Genomic DNA, 19,119 nt, shown 5'->3' with positions numbered 1-19,119 from the left:
TAGTTGCAGAGGACCTCACTAAGTAGCTAAGGCTGGCTGCAAACCTGTGATCCTCCTGTCTCAGCCTCGCAAGTATTGTGATTACAAGTGTTTGCCACCACATCTGGCATTGCACATACTATGTCTAATTCTTACATGAACTGTTTAGGAAGATCCATTATTTTCTTTCTTAAAGATGAGGAAACATTCAAGGGTAAATTAAAACAATTTGCCCAGTGTCAAAAATTTAAATACAACCTAAGTTAAGGAGTTTGGATTTAAAGTCCATACTCTTAACCATATAAGTGCTCCCATATTGAATGTTGCTATTAATTTTTAATATTCTCTAATCAAGCAAAGTTTTCTATGTTCAATTTTTTTTTTTTTGTACCAGGTCCTTTGCAATCTACTAGCAGTAGATGGTATTAATGAACCTGATATCCTAGCAATTAATGGTGGTAAGTATAAAAATAGTCTAAAATTATCACTTGATTTTTAAAAGCAATGAATGTTTTAATTTCGGCTCTTATTTTTCCCCTATTTTAAGCTTCTGTAGCCCTGTCATTATCAGATATTCCTTGGAATGGACCTGTTGGTAAGTTGGGATTTGAAAATAACTGGTCTTTATGTTCTTTCAGCAAATAATAGTGGGCACATTATAGCAAGGGCATAGATTTATCGGCCCTGATTTATTACCTCTCAGAGAGTTGAAATAGTCTTAAGAGTCTTTGCAGGTCTTTCAGACATTTTCATCTTTGTCTTGCTTTCAGTAGCAGTATGTAAAAGTGCTGTAGATTTTATATCCCTATATTTTCACTTAGTTGCTGCTTTTGGTTAGAGAACTTTCTTCGCAGTGGGAAATTATCAGAGCACATACTCTTTCAGGATAAAATGGTCATGTTTGTAGCTTACAGCTCTTATAAGTCATACATGTAATAAACTTCATCAAGTAAATAATTATCTGGTGTCCCAAATCCTAGCTAGTATAAGCACTGAAGGAAAAAAGGCAGACCAGCAGTGCAAAATGAAAAACACTGTTCTTGCTTTCAGTATAAATAGGAAAAAGAGGTGGTTATTTGCAAATAATATTATAAAAGTATAGGAAAAGGTTTGGTTTTGAAGGTTCAAGTTGTCCAAGATGACTTTTCAAAATAACCTGCATATAAGGTGAACTTCACCAGGATCAAGTGTAAACATTTATTTTGGAGAGAGTACAGTTTAGTCCAGGAGAGGAGCACGAGCAAAACTGAAAAAGTGTGGAAGGAATGGTATATTCCAGCAGTCCAGGTGGTCCATGAGCCAGAAGGTAGGGTGTGGAAGGATGTGGACCTTTAATGCAATGGGAGGAAGGAATTTTGTTCTGTGGCCATAAAGATAGGGCACTGAAGCCATCACTAGAGTAATACCTTGAAAATGGACATTTTAGCAGGTCACAGTAGTGATTCATGCCTATAATCCCAGTACTTAGAAGTCTGAGACAGAAGGCCAACATCAGCAACTTAGCAAGACCCTGTTTCAAAATAAAAGGGGCTGGGAGTATGTATAGCTTAGAGAGATAGAATCCCCCTGGGTTCAATCCAGAGAAGGGGAAAAAGTGAATGTTAAATAGTTGCCAATATTTTAATATATTTTAGGGGCTGTACGAATAGGAATGATTGATGGAGAATGTATTGTTAACCCAACAAGAAAAGAAATGTCTTCTAGTACTTTAAATTTAGTGGTTGCTGGAGCACCTAAAAGTCAGATTGGTAAGTATTATAAATAACACATTTGTTCTAGAATTTCAACTACTAGTTCTCACTTCTTATCATGCATTTTATATGTATATTTTGATAATGGACATGAAGATTTTTATTTTGTCTTATCTCTGTTATATTTGGTAGTGTCTGCTTTTATCAGATAGTATCTAAAATTATAGGATTTTCAACCTTCATTGAAATAAATAAAAATCTTTATCAAGGTAATTTTAGTTATTTGTATACAAATAGTAATCTAAAAATAGAAGTTCTGAATCTAATAAGGTAATCATTGGTTTGAATATTTTCCTTTAGCCAGTTAAGTCATTGTAAGCCCACTTGGTTTCTACTGAGAAAGAGGTAACCTATTTTTCATAAGTGGAAAACTAGTAATAAAGTAGAAAAAATTAAGTAACCATGGGTCACTTTTACTTATTTTCTGTAATAAAAATGCCATAATTGCATAAATGGAAACCATGGCCTCATTCTAGCCTATGGAAGGAGAATGAGCTTTAGTAATCAGAATGATCTGGGCTTGAGCCAGGCGTAGTGGCACATGCTTGTAACACCAATACTTGGGAGGCTAAGCCAAGAGGATAAAAACCAGAGCACCATAACTTAGTGAGATCCTGTTTCAAAAGAAAAGGAAAATAGGGTTGGATGTTTGGCTTAGGAGTAGAGCACCCTTGGGTTCAATCTTCAGTACCACACACACAAAAAATAAAAGACCTGTGTTTGAAACCTGTGTCAACTGCTGGAATCATGTACCTTGGACAAATTACTTAAGGAAACTTATCAGTTTTTTCTACTATGTGACATTTGATAGTCTGGACTTTCTGACATGGCATCTTCTGCCATGGGAACGTATTGGTGAAACATAAGGTAAACTATCAAATTTTTAGTGCTTTTTTTCTGTATAAAAGATGTGTAAAACACTATTTGCATTTATTGGTATGTTAGTCAGTAATGGATTTAGAACTGGACACCAAAGGACAGATAAGACACATAATAGGAGTTTATACTCTATCCACATATTAGTTGGTGATTGTGTTGTCAAATCAAATAACACAGCATAAACAAGGTGGAAAACAATTTTTTCTTAGGTAAAAGACCTTAGGAAGTGGTAAGTCCAGGATAATGATAGTGACTCCATGTTGTCTTAAGAAATCCAGTCTCTTTCTACCTCTGCTACTTTTTAGCTTGGCCCCTTGTCATGCTTACAGACTGAAAACCAATGCTCTGGCCAATTCATCTGACCTAAAGGCAGAAGGAAGAATAAACAGGAGAATAGCAAAAAGGCATGTGACTGCTGAGGAAGGTCCCTCTCTTTTAAAGTGCTAATCTCAGCCACAGCTAGGCGTGGTGGCGCACGCTTGTAATCCCCACGCTTGGGAGGCTGAGACAGGAGGATCATGCAGGTTCGAAGCCAGCCTCAGATACTTAGTGAGGCTCTAAGCAACTTAGTGAGACCCTGTTTCCAAATAAAATATAAAATGGGTCTGGGAGTATAGCCCGGAAGTAGAAAGCCTCTGGGTTCCACCCCCAGTACCACAAAAAAATAAAAATTAAAAAAAAGTGCTAATCTCCACACAGTAGTTCCACTCCCCTCTCATTGGGCAGAACTGTGGCACTTGAGAACTTGATTGCAGGGGGAACAAGGACATGGTCTTAGGATTCTTCTAGAGGCTGGAATTCATACTGTGGGAAATTATCACAAATTAGAGAGGGATTTAGGGAAGCCACATCATATTTGAGCACCTTGGAAAGAGCCCCATGAAAGTACTAGTTTAAAATTTAAAGTTCACTTGATCCATGGCTGAGTTTGTTTTGTTTTGTTTTGTTGCATCAAGTTACATTATTCATTTAGTTTCAATTAGTAAATTGGTCTGGTTACATTACAGGGTGATAGTCTGAGGACAAAAATCAAGGTTTACAAAGTAACCTGGTTTCTAGTAAGGATAAAGTTAATATTTGCCATTATCTTTAAGACAGAAATAAGCTTGCTTCCAGTTGGTCAAATAATCCACTATGTTAGAGTTGAAGAGCCACTCTGATTTTAAGTAGACATTGGAGAAATGAACAAAGGACATTTGCTGCATCTTTAGGATGCCATAGAAACCCTCTAGGCTCTTCTCACTTGTTGCTCTAAATCAAGAGTGAGACTCTGGAGGCTATAGAAACCCCAGAGAGTAGTTTGGCATAATTAGGCTGAGAGTGAACCGAGTCAGCCTGTAAAGAAACTGGCTTCAGGAATTACCACCCTACATTTCTTACTTTAACATCAATACTTATGTGAAGATACTCAGCCTGCTCTCTCATAAAATAAACCCCCTTTTTCATGTGTTACGGTTAATCTTGGGCCCAAGTCAAATACCACTGTCATGGGACTTCTAAGATAAAAGCCATAGTAATAGTAATTGCTACCATTTAATTACCAAAATGTTTAGTGATTTGGATCTCTAAAGCACAGCCTTATTGAGCAAGAATAGGTAGCTATTGAGTAGTTGAAATGTGGCTGGAGTGAATAAGGAACCAAACTTTTAATTTTACATAACTTTAATTAATTTAAATGTAAATAGTCATATGTGTCTAGTAGTTTAGTTGGACAGCACAGATCTATAGATTCAGACCTATCAGGAATTGTCCTTTAAAACATACTTTAAAAGGAATTACTTTGAGGCTTACTTAGTGAAAGCAAAATTTGTTTGAGGCTGCGCGTGGCGGCACACGCTTGTAATCCCCGCGCTTGGGAGGCTGAGACAGGAGGATCGCGCAGGTTCAAAGCCAGCCTCAGCTACTCAGTGAGGCTCTCAGCAACTTAGTGAGACCCTGTTTCCAGCTGAGGCTGGCTTCAAACCTGTGCGATCCTTCTGTCTCAGCCTCCAAGTGCTGGAATTACAAGCGTGCAGCACCACGCCCGGATCGCAATACCATTTTTTAATATGTGTCTACATTCAGAACCACATCAGGCAGTGTTGTTTTTTCCTTTTGCTTCAACCAACAGACATAATCTGGAAAACTCGAGGGAAAGGAAGCCTATTGTATATACCCGTATTTTTATCTACCATGTTCTTTGTCATCCTGATGGTTTAGTTTCTTGTTTTATTGTTTCCTTTCTGTGTAGAGAATTTCTTTTAGCCATTCTCTTCGGGTAGGTCTGCTGTTAACAAATTCTCTTGGTTCTCCTTCATTTGAGACTCAGTTTCCCCCTCACTCCCTCATTCCTATACATTTTTACTGGCTGTAGCATTCTGGGTTGCTAGTTCTTTTCTTTCAGGGCCTGTGAACTGTTGTGACACTTCTGCCTGCCTTGTTTTTTGTTTGTTTGTTTTTCATTTTGTTTGGCTTTGTTTTTCCTGTTACTTGGGGTTGAACCCAGGGGCATTCTATTTGCAAGCTACACCTCCAGCCCTATTTTAATTTTGAAACAGGTCTCACTAGGTTGCTGAAAGTCTCATTACTTTTTGAGGCTGTTCTTGAACCTGTGGTCCTCCTGCCTCAGCCTCCCAAGTACTGGGATTACAGATGGGGGCCATCACATCTAGCTCTCCATGATTTCTAATAATGAATCCGTTGTTATTTTAATTGATTTTCCCCTCTAGGTAAGTTATCCTTTTTCTCTAGCTGGTTTCAAGATTTTCTTTCTTTGGGTTTACTCTGTTTAGGATTTATTCAACTTCTCAAATCTCTCAGTTATATGTTTGCCAAATTTGAAAGAATTTCTAGCCATCTTTTTTCCAGTTTTGCCTTCTTTCTTCTGTTCTTTCATGACTGATGACACAAGTATTAGATCTTTTCATGGGTCTACAAGAAATTCCAACATCTAAAGCACATACGGAGATTGTTTTCACGCTAGATAATAATTAGAAGACTTAAAAGTGATGATTTGGATAATAAATTTTAGTGACATGATGTTAAATACATGAGATATGTTGATAAGTATGCATTTCTATGATCTTTGACTTTGTACATATTGAAGGACACATAAATGACACGCAGGTAGCCAGGAGGCTATTTAGCCCTCCAGAATGTGAAGCATTTATTTATTTATTTGCGGGTGGGAATGGAACCTGGGGGCATTCGACCTCCGAACTACACCCCCTGCCCTATATTTTATTCTTTATTTTGAAACAGGTTCTCACTAAATTACGGAGGGCCTTACTAAGTAGCTGAGGCTGTCCGCGAGCCGTGATCCTCCTGTCTCAGCCTCTCGAATGATGGGATTACAAGTGTGTGCCACCATGCCCAGATCTAAACTCTTTTTTTTTTTTTTTAATGATGACAGCTAGGGTCTTTTTGTTTGCTTACTTGAAACAGGATCAGTTCAATCATTTCCCCATTTGTGCAAAAATTGGATAATATAAGGAGTCAGAATTCAATGGAAGATTACTTTAAATAATTGTTAAACAGGGAACATTTATTAGATAGCTAATGTCTGTGTGTGTGTGTGTGTGTGTGTGTTCTAAGGATGGAATCCAAGGGCATTCTACCTCTGTTCTACCTCTGAGTAACATCCCCAGCCCTATTTTTTTATTCTTTATTTTGAAATAGGGTCTCGCTGAGTTGCAAAGGACCTCGATAAGTACCTAAGGCTGGCCATATCCCTAATGCTGGGAATACAAATGTGCACCACCATGCCCAGCTATGTCATATATTTTTAAATTACATTTAAAACACATTAAAAGTAATGTAATTAGCTGGGCATGGTGGCGCACGCTTGTAATCCCCGCTCTTGGGAAGTGGAGACAGGAGGATCGCACTGGTTTGGAGCCGGCCTTGCTGGCTTAAGAGACCCTGTTTCCAAATAAATAAATATAAAAAATAGGTCTGGGAGTGTAGCCCAGCGGTAGAAGGGCTTCCAGGAACCCCAGTACCACCAAATAAATAAATAAATAAATAAATAAATAAATAAATAAATAAATAAATAAATAAATAAATAAAATGTAATATAATTATATGCTTTAAAAGATTGAATTTTGTGCTATTTGATTTATTTCCTAATAAACTAATTGCTAAAGGCAAATTTTAAAAAATGTAAATTCTTTTCTGTTTCACTTTTTATGGGGAGTCCCTCATTAAATTTAAGAAAAATATGCACTTAAGTTTAAATATCAAGGCTTATTTATTTACTTCTATTTACAGTTTAGAAGTGTGTTTATTCTGAGGAAGGAAAATATTACAAAATGAAATTGACCGATGTTATTTGTCATGTTGTAGTGTTTTTAATGCTCTATTAGTAAATTTTAATGGTGATTCCTTTTTATTTTTTATTTTTTTCTGCTTTAAATAGTCATGCTGGAAGCTTCTGCAGAGAACATTTTACAGCAGGACTTTTGCCACGCTATCAAAGTTGGAGTGAAACATTCCCAACAGATAATTCAGGGTATCCAGCAGTTGGTGAAAGAAATTGGTGTTACCAAGAGGACACCTCAGAAGATATTTACCCCTTCTCCAGAGATTGTGAAACACGTTCATAAGTAAGAACATCTGTACAAAAAATGTGAAATTAACAGCAGATGCCTAAAAAGGATAAAGTCACACCCCTGTTCCAGGCTGTGGTTTTGAATTTTAAGTAAAAGGGAAAAGCATTTATTTCACTGTGTCCAGGAAGAAGAGACTAAACATATGATATTTTTATTATCTAGGGAAACTTGAATTTTTCAGAAAGAAATCACCACCCTTAGTGTTTAGAACAGTGCCTGCCACATAGACAGGCTCACAGTAAATAATGACTCAGTCTAAGGAAGAATGAATTGCATAATTAAAGACAAAGGAGGGAGCATAGTACAATGTGTGAGTGAGAAAGAAATTTATGTTCTGTATCATAAGTACTAGACAGATAAGCTGTGATAAATGGCAATATATATCTATTTTTAATTCCTTTTGAAATGCTTATTTTTAAATTTGTAGTATATTATGAATGTTTTGTTTTGTTTATAATAGAAACTGCTTAATAATTTAGATATTGTTATGCTAACATTTATTTTGTATTTAAAATAGATTTGCCATGGAGAAACTTTATGCAGTTTTTACAGATTATGAACATGATAAGGTAGGTATATCTGAAGTGTGTCTTATGTAATTGTTCTAGGATTACTTTGTTGTTTTAGCTTACGTAATTTTGTTTATGTATGTTAGTCCTATTTTATAAAAATCTCTTATCAAAAAGTTGAGTGAAAGCCTACCTGTTTGTCCATTCTTATTTTTTTGTTTTGGTACTGGGGATTGAACCCAGAGGCATTCTAACTTTGAGATACACCTTAGCTCTTTTTATTTTTTATTTTGGAACAGGGTCTCACTAAGTTACCTTGACTGGCCTTGGGCCTGCGATCCGCTTTTCTCAGCCTTCCAAGTATTAGGATTATAGGCATGCACTACTGCAACTGGCTTCATTCTTCAGTTATTAATACAAGTTTTAGAGAAATGTGCAAATATGTATGTATGTATGTATGTATGTATGTATGTATGTATATTTGGAAGGAGATATATTGTTTTGTTTGTGGTAGTGGGGATTGAACCCAGGGGAATTCTACCTCCAAGCTACATCCCCAGCTCTATTTTATTTTATTTTATTTTATTTATTTATTTATTTTGCATTTCTGGGGCTGGAACCCAGGGGCATTCTACCTCCAAGCTACACCCCCTGCCCAATTTTTTATTCTTAACTTTGAAACCAGGTCTCACTGAGTTGCAGAGGGCCTCACTAAGTAGCTGAGGCTGTCCTCGAACCGCAATCCTCCAGTCTCAGCCTCCCGCATGCTGGGATTACAAACGTGCGCCACCACGCCCGGTTGCTAAGAGTCTTGGTGCCTTGCTGAGGCTGGTCTTGAACCTGCAGTCCTGTCTCAGTCTAATAAGTACTGAAATTATGCATCACCATACCCATCTTGAAAATATATTTAAATAAAAAAAACTTAGAAATCAATAACCAGTTCTAATCTTTTAAAAAATATTACCATTAGAAAAATATGAGTACTTTGCAACATGTTAATTACATAATAATTAAAAATAGAAATGTTATTATAGAAATGTTAAGCCAGGTGTGGTGGCGCATGCTTGTAATCCCAGCATTTGGGAGGCTGAGACTAGAGGATTGTGGTTCGCGGATGGCCTCAGCTACTTAGTGAGGCCCTGTGCAACTCAGTGAGACCTGGTTTCAAAATAAAGAAAAATAGGGCAGGGGGTATAGCTCAGAGGTCGAATGCCCCCGGGTTCCATCCCCAGACCCGCAAAAAAAAAAAAAAAAAAAAAAATAGAAATGTTAGTGTTACATGTGTATATAATAACTGACCTCAAGTTTCTTTTAGATTTCCAGAGATGAAGCTGTTAACAAGATAAGATTAGATACAGAGGAACAACTCAAAGGTGAGTTTCTTTTTTCTTTTTTCTTTGAAAAAGCTTGAAATAATAGATTTATTAAAAAATTTTACTTGTAAGACCTCAGAAGAAATCAGTTATTCTCATTGATCCTTAGTTTTAAGTAAATTTATGTAATGATATATCTTTGAGCTTCTATTAACTTCTGTGAATGTGACTAACAACAAGTAATATAGAGTAGACACCTACTAAATATTAAATATGAAATATTTCTAACTTTTCTACTTCAGTCTCCCATCCTCTGGAATGAGTAGCACTCTGTCCTGTCATTTGAAAACCTGATAGTCTAAAATTTCTGAGTCTTTGAACTGTGAAATTATAATCCAGCAATACTTGGTCTATGGAGATTAAATGAGTGAATCGTTTACATCTATACCTGGCACATAGTGTTTGTTAAGTGTTAACTGAAGCTGTTACTCTTGACATTACATAAAATGTAAACCTTTAGATAATTCAGCTTCCCAGAATTACTTGGGTAGGAGCCGGGTGTGGTGGTGCACGCTTGTAATCACAGTACTTAGGAAGCTGAGACAGGAGGATCACAGGTTTGTGACCAGCCTCAGCTACTTAGTGAGGCCCTCTGCAACTTAGTGGAGACCCTGATTCAAAATAAAGAATGAAAAATAGGGCTGGGGGTGTAGCTCAGAGGTCAAATTTCCCTGGGTTCCATCCCCAGTACCACAGGGGGGAAAAAAAGAATTATTTGGGTTGGGGGGTTTACTGGGGATGAAGCTCAGAAAGGCTACACTCCCATCCTTCCTTTTCTTTTCTTTCTTTTTTTTTTTTTTTTTTGATACAGGGTCTCACTAAGTTTCCAAGGTTGGCTTTGAACCTGTGATCATCCTTTATCAACCTCCTAAGTACTGGGATTAGAGGTGTGTGCCACCATGCCTGGCTAGCATTCCAGAATTTGTTTGTTTGTTTGTTTGTTTGCAGTACTGGGGATGGAACTGAGGCTGTCTGCTAACCCTGATCCTCCTGTCTCAGCTTCCCAAATCCTGGGATTAAAAGTGTGTGCCACTACACCCAGCTTTCCAAGAATTATTAAGCAAAGAATTTTAATGTATAACACAACCTCATGCAAACCGAATATGTAGAAAGTATAACATACAGTTCTCGTTAATTTTTCCACTGATGGATTAATATCCTCTCATAAGAGTATTTCTCTTATTTTAAAATAAAAACTCTGGCCAGACTCAGTGGTGCACACCTAGAATCCTAGTGCTTGGGATGTGAAGACAGGAAGATTGCAGGATCAAGACCAGCCCTTCGAAATTTAATGACACCTTTGGCAATTTGGCAAAACCCTGTTTCAGAATAAAAGATGCAAAGGGCTGAGTGTATATCTTGGAAGTAGAATGCCCCTGGGTTCAATCCTCAGTGCCTCCCACCAAAAATAAAAAATAAAACAATTTTTTGTTGGTGGTGGTATTATATACAATAAAACATAGTCAACTCTCCAGTTAGGTAGAATTTTAAGTATTTTGTTACTAATTGTTTTTCTTCCCAAGTGCAACCCAGTTAAAGAGCATAAAATTCATATTAAAGTATAATATTTAAGGTTAGTCTTGTCTGATGAAGATAATAATGCCTATCTCTCTGTGGCCATTTCTTGTGTTTAAGTTACGTACTTTAAAGCTATGCATTATTTAAGTGGGTGTGGTGGCACATGTTTGTAATTCCAGTACTTGGGAGGCTGAGACAGGAGGCTTTCAGGTTTGTGGCTAGCCTCAGCAACCTCATCAGCAACTTAGTGAGACCCTATTTTCAAGTAAAAAATAAAATAGGGCTGGGAGTGTAGCTCAGGAGGTTGAATGCCCCTGGGTTTAATTCCCAGTACCACACACACACACAAAATATTATTTAGTAAACCAGATACTTAAGAGAACAGTACTTAAAATTTGGTACTGCCAGGTATGGTGGCCCATACCTATTATCCTAGTTATTCAAGAGCCTGAACAACATAGCAAGACCACATCTAATTAAGAAAACAAAAGCCTTGAGGCAGATAGATCTGTATTCAGGTCGTGGCTTTGTCAGTTACTGTCTGTGTAACTAACACAGATTGCTATGCACTTTACTTTTTTTTTTTTTTTTAATTCCCTTTTTGCAGTACCAGGGATTGAACTCAGGGGCATTATAACCCCAGCCTTTATTTATTTTTATTTTATTTTATTTTTTTGCAGTACTGGGGGTGGAACCCAGGGGAATTCTACCTCCAAGCTACACCCGCAGCATATTTTTTTATTCTTTATTTTGAAACAGGGTCTCACTGAGTTTCAAAGGGCCTCAGTAAGTAGCTGAGGGTGTCCACAAACCGAGATCCTCCTGTCTCAGCCTCCTGAATGCTGGGATTACAAGCATGTGATACCACACCTGGCTTGCACTTCACTTTCTACCTCCGGGCTATACTCCCAGCATATTTTATATTTTTATTTTATATTTTATAAAATATTTTATATTTTTATTTGGAAACAGGGTCTCATTAAGTTGCTGAGAGTCTCACTAAGTAGCTGAGGCTGGCTTCGAACCTGTGTGATCCTCCTGTCTCAGCCTCCCAAGTGCAGGGATTACAAGTGTGCGCCACCATGCCCGCCTGCACTTCACTTCTTTAAGCCTTAGTGTTTTTCTTCTGTAGGATGGGGATAATAATAGAACTTACCTCATAAATTGTTATGATTAAAGGCATTTTAAAAAAGCACCTGTAGCTGGGTGTGGTGGCTCACGCTTGTAATCCCCGCACTTGGGAGGCGGAGACAGGAGGATCGCGCAGATTCGAAGCCAGCGGCTGAAGAGACCCTGTTTCCAAATAAAATATATAAAAATAGGTCTGGGAGTGTAACCCAGAGGTAGAAGGCTTTCCAGGAACTGCAGTACCACACACACACAAAAAAAGCACCTGAAAAGTGCCTGGCTCATGAAAGCCCTTGATAAATGTTAACTGTGAGATAATTGGTAGGGATTTTTAATATATAAAGAAAATTGTTCCTGTTGCAAATTAAGTAAAAGTTGACAAAGCAAAAACAAGGGTGACTTCTCTTAAAATTATCAGTTAAGTCTTTTCATATACTAAGGTTGGCTGGGTTTGTCAAAATAATATGAGAGGGAGCTGATTGCAAAGCATTATTAGTTTGGTAGAAAGCAAACTTAAGTTACCAATAACCACACATTTCAGGGATTTAATACTTAATGTGTTTCACTTACTTGAGAACATCTAATTCATCTACTTTGTTTGCCTGAGGACTAAGTATTTAGAGTCAACTCCCTTGGCTTACTCCAATAGTAATTGATTTGATGCTGTGAATTCTAGAGAAATCTTGTCTTCTAGGTAGAGAAAACTTTTTTAAAAAAATTTTTTAATTGGTGCATTGTAGTCATACATCTTAATGGGGTAGAAGATGGTGCTTGGGTGATGTGAGGAAACATTTTTGATTTGTCTTTTTTCTATAGAAAAGTTTCCAGAGGCCGATCCATATGAGATAATAGAATCCTTCAATGTTGTTGCAAAGGAGGTTTTTAGAAGTATTATTTTGAATGAATACAAAAGGTAAACATACCCTCTTTTAATACAATTGAAGCTTGCACTACCTTTACACGTTGTCTTGAAAGTGGCAGCTTCCTCAAAGAAAGGATCTGGTTTTCAAGTGAAGAGTTAAAAGTAATATTTATTTCATAAATGGGCATCTAATAAAGAAACAGCATATATATGGATTGCTTGGATGTGTGGCTGTCTTGGGCCATACATAGGTGCAGAGCAGTGACTGCACATCAAAATTACCTGCAGAGCTTTTTAAAGATACAGATACATAGATTACAACCTCAGACATTCTGATTCAGTGGAATGTAGGGTGAGCCACAAGCTTATGTATTCTTTTTTAAAGTTTTACAGGGGATTATGATACAAAGTTGGAGTTGAGAACTTCTTGGTAGACATTAAAAGATGACATAATTTTTCTGACTTCCAGCATAGCTTTACTACTTGTTTTCCTGATTATAGGTGTGATGGGCGAGATTTGACTTCACTTAGGAATATAAGTTGTGAAGTAGATATGTTTAAAACTCTTCATGGATCAGCATTATTTCAAAGGGGACAAACACAGGTAAGATTATATATATATATATATTTCTTTGCTGAATTATTTATTATTTGATGATTGTTTAATTAGATCTAGTAGAAACATATAAATGCTATAGGTTTTTATCATGTGCAATATGATATTATTGATACACTCGCAGCCCTATTTTATTTTTTATTTTGAAACAGGGTCTCACTAAGTTACAGACGGCCTCGTTAAGTTGTTGAGTCTGTCCGTGAACCTCTGATCCTCCCATCTCAGCCTCCGAAGTACAGGTGTGGACTACCACACCTGCCAGTCCTCTTGCCTCTTAATCTCTTCTTCCTGGTCCCTTCTTCTAGGTAACTGCTGATCTGTTTTTAATCTTATAGAATTATCAGGTATTTTAAGTTATATTTTTCTTTCAATCTTAGGTATACAAAATTGAGTCACTCATACCCTCCATGTGTGGCATGTTACCATTTTTGGTCTTTTCGTGGCCCTCGTTTGTTTTCTCCATTACCTGGCACCTCAGCCCTCTTTTTGTATTCATAGGTAATTCACACATATTTCTTTTAGTTCATTTTCTGTTCATTCATTTACCTATATATGTATTTATTGTTTTGTGTATGGTATCATGCCTTAAACCTCTTTTTTAAGATTCTTAGGTTAGTCATTATTTTACCATTCTGATCGGTATCTTGTTGTTTTAATTTGTATTTCTATGTACTAGTGAGGCTGAAAATCTCTTTTGTATTAGTCAGTGAACATGCTCACTGTAGAAACCATACCCTGGAGGACCGCACGCCTCCAGCACACTGTTCTCACTTATATTGTATTCCCTAGAGTTGTGTGATGTCGCCTTGGTTCAAGTGTGCTCTTTGTGAATTTTCAGTGCGTAGCCTTTGACCAGCTATGGCTTACTGTATTTTACCTGCTATTTCACAGTAATTTCTTATGCATTTTAAGTACTACTTGAGTTAACAAGCCACACTTTATATAGCTGTTTCCATTTTTGTCTTTTGCCTTTAAATTTTGTCTGTACTAGTCTGTATGTCGAGTATACCTGAAATCTTGTTTTGATGTAGTTAATCCTTTTCACTTTCATGGATTTTACTTTTAAAGTTTTAAGAATCATTCCTTGCCTCAGATTGAAAAATTGTGCTCCTGATTTTTTTTTTTTTTCCTATTAGCATTCTAGTTTTAGCTATCAAATTTAGACCATTAATTTATCTGGGGATTTATTCTTACACCTAGTGTTAAGGAAAACCTCCATACTATATGCCACTTTAACAAGACCATATGTCAGCTTATCAGATTTAAAGTTTATAAATACATTTTACGTATGTTCTCTGTTACTGTTTTGTAAATATCCCAGGCTGTTGCCAAACTTTTTATTGTTATGGCTTGGGGTGTATCTTAATGTCTAAGAAGCAAATCTTCCCTGTTTGCCTCCTCCTTCCCCTACAGTTGTCTTTGCTTTCAAGTGTATTTGTTTCTTTGATGTTTAGAATTATATCTTGTTCTTAAAAAAATTCTTCCAAGATATACATTGGAATTGCACTTAATCTATTGATTTGAGAGAGAAATGACATTTTACAGTTTATATCAGTCTTTACAGTGAATATAGTCTGTCACATCTTAATTCAAGTATTTTCTTTTATGTCTTTCAGTAAAGTTTTTATCTTTAAGCCAGGCATGGTGGCACACACCTTAGTCCCAGTAGTTGGAAGGAAGAGATGGGAGGATCAAAGATTCAACTTAGGCTCTCAGCAACCTAATGAGACCTTGCTTCAAAACAAAAAGTAAAAAATGAGCTGGGGTGTAGCTAGGAGATAGAATGCTGAGTAACTAAAACTGTGCTCAAGCCCCAGTAACTTCACACACACACACACACACACACACACACACACACACACACACACACACACCCCATCCCCGCCCTCCAGTATCTGCATTGTTTTGCTGTTCGTACTGACAATCTCTGCCTTTAGCTGGAATAGTAGTCAGTGTTTAATTATTGATGGGATTGAACTTAGCTTTATCATTCTATTACTTGTTTTTCTTTGGCCCCTTAGGATTGTGTTTCTTTCTGCCCTTTTGAATTAATTTTAATACTTTTTAGAATTTTATTTTAGTACATTGGTTTTGCTTTTCAGCTGACCTCTACATTATTTTTCAGTGCTTACTATAGTGGTAACAGAATTTTTCAGTCTTTTTAGAGTTAATTTTGTACCATTTCACCTAAAATGAGGAAACCTTGAGATGCATTTTTCTCTTTCCTTGAGTTACATCTAAATATTATTTTAAACATTCATATGTATTAAAAGAACTTAGAGGAAGAAGAGTCTAATATTGGCCTACATACTTATCATTTCTGATACATTCTTCCTGAACATCCATATTTTCTGCCAGTATCATTTCCCTTCAGTCTGACAGATTTCCTTTAGGATTACTCTTTGATCTTCTCACAAATTCTTACTTTTTAACTTGGTGCTAGAGATTGAACCCAAGGCAGTCTACCTCCAAGCTACAACCTCCAGCCCTTTGTATTTTTTATTTGAAACACAATCTTGATAAGTTGCTGGAGGGGTCTCACTAAATTTCTGAGGTTGGCCTCCATCTTCAATCCTCTTGCCTCAGCTTCCCAAGTATTAGGATTATAGGTCTGTGCCACCATGTCTAGCAACAAATTCTTACTTTTAGTTAATAGGAAACGTTTTTTATTTTGGGGTGTAAGTGTGTTCATACTGGGAATTGAACCCAGAAGCATTCTACCTAGCCTCCCTCCGAGCTACATCATCTTCCCTTTTTATTTTGAAACAGGGTCTAGTTAAATTGCTAAATTGGCCTTGAACTTGTGATCCTTTTCCTCAGTCTCACACGTACTGACACTATAGGCATGCACTGTCATGCCCAGCCTTTATTTTGCCTTTATGTACAAAGAATCTTTTTGTTGGGTATAGAATTCTTTTTTTTTTTTTTTTTGTAGTACCGGAGGTTGGTTAAACCCAGAAGCATTCTACCTCTGAGCTATACTCCCAGCTCTTTTTATGTTTTTGTTTTGAAACAGGGACTCAGTGAGTTGCTGAGAGTCTCACTACATTGGAGGCTATTCTCAAACCTTAGAACCTCCTGTCTCAGCTTCCCAAGTGCTGGGATTATAGGCATGTACCACCATACTGGGCTTGGGTATAGAATTCTGAGTTGGTTTTTTTTTTTTTTTTTTTTTTTTTAGTGTTTAATAGTGTACTGTGTTTTTGTTTTTCCTTTTATTTTCTTCTGAAATCTAAGGACTCATTCAAATTATTATACCCCCCCCCCAACACACACCCTTTTTTTGGTGGTACTAGGGATTTAACCCAGGGATGTTGCTCTACTCCAGTCCTTTTTATTTTCTATAGTTTGGTTTTGGGTTGTTTTGTTTTGTTTTGTTTTTGTAGTACTGGGAGTTGAACCCAGGGTCATTCTACCTCTGAGCTACACTCTCATCCCTATTTATTTATTTATTTATTTATTTGTTTGTTTATTTTGCAGTACTGGGAACCCAGGGGCACTCTACCTCCAAGCTACAGCTACAGCCCTATTTTTTTATTCTTTATTTTGAAACGGTCTGAGTTGCAGAGGGCCTCACTAAGTAGCTGAGGCTGTCCGCGAACCATGATCCTCCTCTCTCAACTTCCCGAATGCTGGGATTACAAGTGTGTACCACCATGCCCAACCCTCCCAGTCCTATTTTTTATCGTTTATTTTGAAACAGGTCTCACCAAGTTTTGGAATGCTTCACTAAGTAGCTGAGGCTAGCTGTGAACCTATGATCCTCCTGACTCAACCTCCCAAGTACTGAGATTACAAACGTGCACTACCACACCCAGCTATTTTCTGTTTTCAAAGAGGGTCTTGCTAAGCTGATGAGGATCTCACTAAGTTACTGAGGCTGACCTCGAATATGTACTCCTATCTCAGTCTCCCAAGTACTGGTATTACAGGCGTGTGCTACTACGCCTGACTTATTCCCCATTATTTTATTTGGTTTGGTTTTCTTGAGGTACTGGGGATTGAACACAGAGTCATTCTACCCCAGAGATATATATACCTCCAGCCCTGTTTTATCTTTTATTTTGAAATAGGGTCTCACTAAGCTGCTGAGAGCCTTGCTAAGTTGCTGAAGCTTTCTATACACCTGTGAACCTCCTTTCTCAGCCTTCCAAGTACTGGGATTACAGGAGTACACTACCTCACCTGGCTTGTTGTTATTACGAGGATGCATTCCAGATTTGTCCTGTCTTAAGTTTTCAGTTGTAAGATCACAAAAGGTATTATTTACAGTGAATTTAGAATTAAAAAATTGAAATCTATAAATTTGTGTCTTTTCATCAAATCTGAGAAGTTTCAGTCATTATTTCTTTAGTTCTCTTCTTCATTCTCTTCTTTCCTTCTTAAATTACAAGTATAGGTTACTCTTTTAGATATCCCAGGGGTACCTAAGAATATGTCCTGTGTACCTCTCTAATTGACATTGTATCATTTTGTCTCCTCCTCCCCCTCCCCTTCTCCCTTCTTCCTTTGGTGAGGATGATACTGGGAACCCAGCCAAGGGCCCCATGCATTCTAGGCAAGTGCTCCACCATTAAAGTACACCTCTAGCCCCTTGAGCAATTTCTTTTGTCCAATTTCTGTTGTTGCTGTTTGTGGTACTGCAGATGGAACACAGAGGCTTCTACCTCTAATCTCTTTCTCCAGCACCCGTTTTGTGTTATTTTCTTTTGAAACAAGATCTTGCTAGGTTGCTGAGATTCTCATTGAGTTGCTAAGGTTGGTCTTGAACCTGCAATCCTTCTATCTCAGCCTCCCAAGTACTGGAATTCCAGAGATGAGCCACCATAACTCAGTCCCTTGGGGAATTTCTATTAATCTGAATTTCATATTTGGAAGGTTCAGGGAGGGAAACAGGAGATGGCTCAGTAGCAGTACAGGCTTTATTGGGATAAATTATGTGGAGGGGGTCTCCAGGAAAATTTGGAGCACATGTCCACATCCAGACTAAAAGTTTATGTAGGTTGTTTAAGGAGAGATTCTACAGGGAGGTGGAGTGGGATAACTATGGTCAAGAAGTTTGTTAAGGGGAGATTCTACAGGATGGCAGGAGCAATGGTTATCTCTTGCCAAAGGGGGTAGTTGCATCAGGGTTAAGCAAGATAATGGGGCTGTCCCTAGGCAGAGGGGTCAGCAAAAGGCTGAACCAAAAGGAAAGGGTGTACCAAGCAAGACTTGGGAATTTCTGGTCAAGATGGAGTCACTTTTGTTTGAAGCTTTAACAATATTCACTGACACTTGTCATCTCCACTTAATTATGAGATAATATGTATTTCAGTTCTAGAATTTCCATTCTTTTTTGTCTGAGTATAATTTTGATAGCTGTTATAAACTTTTGTTAATCTAACATCTTAACTAAGGATCGGTCTCCATTCTTTGTAGAGTATATCCTGTACTTTGTACATGAGGCATTGGAGAGTACCTGAATTATGTTATATCCCTCCAAAGATTGACTTTTTTATAAAGTAAGCAGTTTTGTTGGCTGAACATTTGTTGAGGCTTTAATGGATTAATTCATAATTTTTATAAATATTCCTTCCTCTACCCAGCACTCCTAGTTTGGTGCTTTAAATATGTAGTTTATATGATACATCTTTGAATCACTGGGATTTACATATAGCTTGAAAATATAGAATAAGTATTTACTATATCAAGTGCCATAGCTAGTACTGTGTAGAATGTGCATATGTTTCTTTAAAGAGTTAATTGGACTCTTCGCCTATTTTTAGTTTGGGGCTATGAGTGCAGCGCAGTGGTACAGCATGTGTTTAGCATGCATGAAGCCAGCAGGTCAATCCCTAGCACCAAATCAAACAGTAACAAATATATATATATGTCGCTGTTGCATTTATTTTTGTTATTAGTACATGAAAACC

The 19,119-nt window shown here is 37.2% G+C and overlaps 1 protein-coding gene across 1 annotated transcript in view; it reads left to right on the top strand.

The window, feature by feature from the left end:
- Nucleotides 1–19,119, top strand: part of PNPT1 (polyribonucleotide nucleotidyltransferase 1) — a gene marked incomplete at both ends in the record, with an annotated part of 53,291 nt that overhangs the window by 8,239 nt on the left and 25,933 nt on the right. Inside the window, 8 exons of the mRNA XM_080710997.1 lie at nucleotides 374–437; nucleotides 527–574; nucleotides 1,614–1,727; nucleotides 7,006–7,192; nucleotides 7,716–7,767; nucleotides 9,023–9,080; nucleotides 12,543–12,639; nucleotides 13,090–13,192. Coding sequence (XP_080567123.1) covers nucleotides 374–437; nucleotides 527–574; nucleotides 1,614–1,727; nucleotides 7,006–7,192; nucleotides 7,716–7,767; nucleotides 9,023–9,080; nucleotides 12,543–12,639; nucleotides 13,090–13,192 — 723 coding nt within the window. The remainder of the gene's footprint in view (nucleotides 1–373; nucleotides 438–526; nucleotides 575–1,613; nucleotides 1,728–7,005; nucleotides 7,193–7,715; nucleotides 7,768–9,022; nucleotides 9,081–12,542; nucleotides 12,640–13,089; nucleotides 13,193–19,119) is intronic.

Source organism: Muscardinus avellanarius (genome assembly GCF_963383645.1).
Source record: "Muscardinus avellanarius genome assembly, chromosome: 15".
Taxonomy (NCBI): domain Eukaryota; kingdom Metazoa; phylum Chordata; class Mammalia; order Rodentia; family Gliridae; genus Muscardinus; species Muscardinus avellanarius.
Note: the sequence above shows the minus strand (reverse complement) of the source record. Positions and strands in the feature narration are given on the sequence as shown.